Raw genomic sequence first — 5,530 nt, 5'->3', positions numbered from 1 at the left:
ATTAAAATTAAATTTAAAATATTATAACCAAAATATAAATTAAATAAAAATTTATTGTATATTGTTTGAAAATCTAAACTAGTATACTATAATAGGTTGCAGAAATTAGAATACTCAACTTTCTTTTAAATAATATTGTTAAATGCGATTGTTTATTATATAACATTTTTTGATCGCATATTTTTTTAAGTACATAATGATAAATCACACTTTAATAACACATTAATGGAAAAAAGAGGGAAAAAAATTTCAGAAAAAGAAAGTGATAATAAACGAAGTTGTTTAATTTCCAAACCTAAAACGGCGTCGCAGTTTTGCAGGCAATGCATCCAACAACTTTGGGACAACATGGTAGCGCAATTCATTTGTTCGATAGAAAGGAAGTGTCTGCGTTGCGTGTGTCTCTCCCTCCTATACTTGTCTCAGAACCTCCGCCGAATATAACGGCGATTTAGCCACTCGATCCATTAACATCACCCTCTCACGCCCCAGTTCCGGATCTGCACCTCACAGGCCGCAAACTTTCTTAAAGCCTCCAACTTTTGCTTCCAAAGTGTTCCAGCCACAAGGGAACAATGACGAGTCCTTCAAAGCTTCCTTCACAACCTGCCACGTCATCGACGCTAGGAAACCTACACCTACGGAAGTTGTGCCCGTCTCACCCGAGGATGACCAAAAGGTTCGTACTTTCTGCCTCTTTATGCAAATCCTTGTTTGTGTTGCTTGCTTGGTAAGAAAACTAAGAATGGGCAAGTGAGGGAATTGATGTTTTTGGAAGGATCCAGAGATGCTAGAAATGGAAGATAGTGCTGTTGGTTTTGGGGATTGCTAAAATTTGTAGTTGTAACCCTTTCTTTTTATGGTATTTGGTGACCATTAGATTGAGGAAGAGTTGCAGCACTTGCGTGGCTTACAACAGCTTGGTGACACTGCTGTCGGAATGTGGTCAAAGCCTACGTTTAGGAGAAAGACTAAGATTGTTTGCACCATTGGGCCTTCTACGGATACAAGGGAAATGATTTGGAAGCTGGCTGAGGCTGGGATGAATGTTGCGCGTTTGAATATGTCTCATGGTGACCATGCTTCTCATCAGAAAGTTATCGATTTGGTAAAGGACTATAATGCACAATCCAAGGATAATGTAATTGCAATAATGCTCGACACCAAGGTAAGGTATCTTCACTGTTAAGTGGTTCTAACAACCTAATTTTCTGATGCTTTGTTTATTCTCTTGTCATTTCCTGTATTGTTCTTTTGATGTTGTGTTAGCTGCTTATTCTGTTTTTTTTGGCAGGGTCCTGAGGTTAGGAGTGGGGACCTGCCACAGCCAATTACATTAGAACCTGGGCAAGAGTTCACTTTCACTATCCGGAGGGGTGTCGGAACCACAGATTGTGTTAGCGTTAACTATGATGATTTTGTTAATGATGTAGCAGTTGGGGACATGCTTCTTGTTGATGGTATGGAATCAACTTGCAGTAAAATGTTAAAGTTAGCCAAAACTTAGTGTTACTCAACCGTGAGAGCTATTGATTTCTTTTCTCGAGGGGATTTCTTTTACTACTTTATGTATTTATCTTGGTACTGCATTCGGGTAGTCTCCTAGTCTTACAAATATGTCACAACTCGTCTGTGGTTTTTTTTTAATGGTCGAGTGCATGGATAAATTTTTTGCTTTAATCAGTAGGTGCTGTTTTAAGGAAGAAACAACTGCTTTTAATGAGTGAATGCAATCCAGCATGTTTAAGGAGAGTCACAAGCTTCTGAGATCCATAGATCATTAATTATAATTTGCTGTCATGTGTTTCAGTCAGCCTGCAAATAAACAAAATTTTGGAAGATGTATTTTTTATTTCTCCGAAAAAATATGGTATACTACAGGCAATAGTTGGCAAAATGCATTTAAAGATTTGGCATTCTTATTGTTGAGTGATAACTTCATTTGTGTAATGTATTTGGATCTCAAAAAGAGACAGTGAGTTTAAAATGATAAAGGCTATGGCAATACTAAGCCTTTGTTGTATGCTATAATTGTTAGTGCTGCCTTTGATGAACTTGTATTCTAACTCTTCATATATCATGTAGGTGGTATGATGTCATTGATGGTAAAGTCTAAGACCGAGGATTCTGTAAAATGTGAAGTAGTTGATGGAGGAGAGCTTAAATCGAGGAGACATTTGAATGTTAGAGGAAAAAGCGCAACATTGCCTTCAATCACTGGTTAGATTTTTACTATTCCTATTCTCTATAATCTGCACTTAGTATGATAGTGTCTATTCCTTTCTTCATGCCATTGTGCATGTAATGCATGCTTATGCTTCTACTTATGCTTATGCATGGCAGCATGTGCCTGTGTGCTGATGTTGGCTGTATATTGTGTTTCTGTCATTTTCCATGGATGTAAAAATGTAAAATTCATATTGACTTGCTGCAGAGAAGGACTGGGATGACATTAAATTTGGAGTGGACAACCAAGTTGACTTTTATGCCGTTTCCTTTGTTAAGGATGCACAAGTAGTTCATGAACTGAAGAACTATCTGAAAAGTAAATATCTAAAATACTTCTCAAATATAGAAATGATTAATCCTGTTAGTTACTTATTTTCTCTTTATAATTAGAAGTATGATTAATTCCACATTCAATGCTGTAGGCTGTGGTGCCGATATACATGTCATTGTAAAAATTGAAAGTGCAGACTCCGTTCCGAACCTGCATTCAATAATTACAGCATCTGATGGGGTGCTAATCTAATCCCTGCACTATTTCATGTTTGATGCCTAATTCTGGACTAATGAATTTATTTAATATTGTGAAATCAGTCGTCCTGAATTTTTAATGTATATGCTTAGTATGGAATTAAATTTTTGGACTAATTCCGTATTAATTATTGATTTTGACCTATCTGCTTTCACAATCCTGTTTAGGCTATGGTTGCAAGAGGAGATCTTGGGGCTGAGCTACCTATTGAGGAAGTTCCACTTTTGCAGGTAAAATCCTACTTAAAAGAACTGATATTCAATCGTTAACATAATATTGGGAGGTATCATCCTCCATACCAGACATGAAGATGTTCATGGTAACACTCAATATGCCTGCTAATGTAGGAGGAGATAATCAGAATATGCCGTAGCATGGGAAAGGCTGTGATTGTTGCAACAAATATGCTGGAAAGCATGATTGTTCACCCAACTCCAACCAGAGCAGAGGTATCTGATATTGCAATTGCTGTTCGAGAAGGTTCTGATGGAATAATGCTTTCTGGTGAAACTGCTCATGGAAAGTAAGTAAATAACTTTCCCTGCTCGAATTATTATCTGATGAAATAATAAATTTAAATCAAGAACATGCATTGAACGTTGTGACAATAGTGATTAAATTTATTGTAATGCAGGTTCCCACTAAAAGCTGTGAAAGTAATGCACACAGTAGCATTACGGACAGAAGCCACTATACCAGGTAGTCAGATGCCACCTAATATTGGTCAAGGATTCAAGGTTTGAACTTTAGACTTGATTCATTTTGTTGCTACTCTCTCTCTCTCCCTCTCTCTTACAATCAATGCTGAAATGTGCGGTTTATTTATATTGGCTTTATGCAGAACCACATGAGCGAGATGTTTGCATACCATGCAACCATGATGTCCAACACCCTTGGAACCTCAACTGTTGTCTTCACTAGATCAGGCTTCATGGCTATTCTTCTAAGCCACTATCGACCAACTGGCACCATATTTGCTTTTACAGACCAGTGAGTTATTTTTCTCCCGTTTATCTTATTGATGAGAAATATGATAGTTGTCTAAGGAAGAAAAAAGGAATAGATGCAGGCTGATCGTGAAAATAAAATTATTCAGTAGCCAGTGATGAATGCCTCTTCTGAAATGCACTGGGTCACATTGTACATATATTTTACCTTAACATTTGGGTTGAAGTTCTTGTTTTTTTCTGTTTCTTTCTCTTTTTTCTTCTGATTCATTTAATTGAAGGAACTTGCAAGTTGCAAGCACTCAGTTGAAAGTCATTTTGTATTTCTCTGCCTTAATCATAAACTAGGCAGCTTTATTATGTACCTTGTTTTGCTGCTCAGGAAGCGGATACAGCAGCGGCTGGCTTTGTATCAAGGAGTTTGTCCTATATACATGGAATTCTCTGATGATGCTGAAGAGACATTCAAAAGAGCCTTGGATTTGTTGCAGGTAACTAATACTTGAATGATATCTTCAGCAATTCAGATGTTATCTTATGTGTACTGTACTTCTGTTCACATTTTAAAAAATGACTGGTTGTTAGGGTCCAAACTTGTTTCAACCAATGTAGTCACTTAAATACGAACATACTGCTATTAGTCTATAAGCAAATGCTTTATGTTGCACTCACTAATGGAAGCGTCAACTTTTGCCATTAAAAATTAACTATTTGACTGGCCCCTTACTGTTAAAAAGTAACTTTTTCCCCTACTGTTTTAAGTTTATTATCAGACATGTATTTGTTTGTATATGCAGAGGCAAGGAATGGTGAAGGAAGGAGAAGAAGTAGCACTTGTACAAAGTGGAAGACAGCCCATATGGAGGTTCCAATCCACTCACAACATCCAGGTTAGAACAGTGTAAAAAAAAAAACACAGAAAGGTGGAGATAGACTAGCAAGAAAATAACCTTTAAGCTTTCGAGGAGACACTGCTTCAGCATTTGTAGGAAACATTTACGGCTTAGAAAAAAGTATATTTCATTATTCCCTCTTTGGTAGGGATGATGTCAATCTGCTTTGATTTGTTTGGTTGTTACTTGGTTTGCTCTGTTAGGTCTTTTCTTTTCGTCGTTTACTTTCTCATTGTTAATGTTAGCACGTTATGTCTGCACTTTTTAATTGTTTTAAAATTTATCGTGGACGGATCATGCTGTTATTGAAATTTTGATAAGAAAATGGAATGAGAAACGCTTCCAAACTTGAAGCAATTACTTGATCGTTGAGCTATTAATAGCCCTTATAATATATTGTTAAGCTGGTCGAAAGGAATGTAAAGGTTCCTTCAACAGCGCTATTTTCAGCTATTTTTTGAGCCATAGAAAATTGTTAAATTGCCAACAATTCAAACAGAAGCTTGTTCAGACTAATATTTTAAATACTTATTAGTTGGATTGCTAACTGAAGGTATAATCATGATCTTGTTATTAAATTGGAATGCTATTTGGAAAACAAATTTTACCCCATGCCTTGTTATTTAACTGGATTTTGCTTTCCTGAAAACCGATTCGAATTGGCCGGTTAAACCAATTGAATCGAAGGAAAGAACCATTTGGACAGATGTTTAAATCAAAGATTGAAAGATCAACGTTAGACTATCGAACTGGTTGGAAATCGGTCGGTCGAACTGAACCGAGACTTGATCGGTTTTTTTAATTTTGCAAAAAAAAGGCCATCGTTTTGGATGCTGGGATGCCCTAGCCAAAAGCCAATTACCCAACCCAGCAATCTTAGCTCCACACAACGGCTAAATGCAAACCCATCCCTCCCATCACCCTCGAGCTCC

At 36.9% G+C, this 5,530-nt stretch overlaps 1 protein-coding gene across 1 annotated transcript; it reads left to right on the top strand.

The window, feature by feature from the left end:
• Window positions 1–455: 455 nt before the first annotated feature.
• On the top strand, window positions 456–4,909 carry LOC107466811 (plastidial pyruvate kinase 2; the record flags this gene model as incomplete). Its single annotated transcript, XM_016085812.3, is given in 12 exon segments — window positions 456–679; window positions 881–1,168; window positions 1,295–1,460; window positions 2,086–2,220; window positions 2,435–2,545; window positions 2,652–2,740; window positions 2,926–2,988; window positions 3,106–3,281; window positions 3,393–3,495; window positions 3,600–3,748; window positions 4,088–4,196; window positions 4,503–4,909. Coding segments are annotated over 12 exon segments (1,721 nt in total), but the record flags the coding sequence as incomplete, so codon positions are not given.
• Between the last annotated feature and the right edge of the window lie 621 nt (window positions 4,910–5,530).

This window comes from Arachis duranensis, chromosome 9, assembly GCF_000817695.3.
Source record: "Arachis duranensis cultivar V14167 chromosome 9, aradu.V14167.gnm2.J7QH, whole genome shotgun sequence".
Lineage (NCBI taxonomy): Eukaryota > Viridiplantae > Streptophyta > Magnoliopsida > Fabales > Fabaceae > Arachis > Arachis duranensis.
This window is presented reverse-complemented; position numbering and strand designations above follow the sequence as displayed.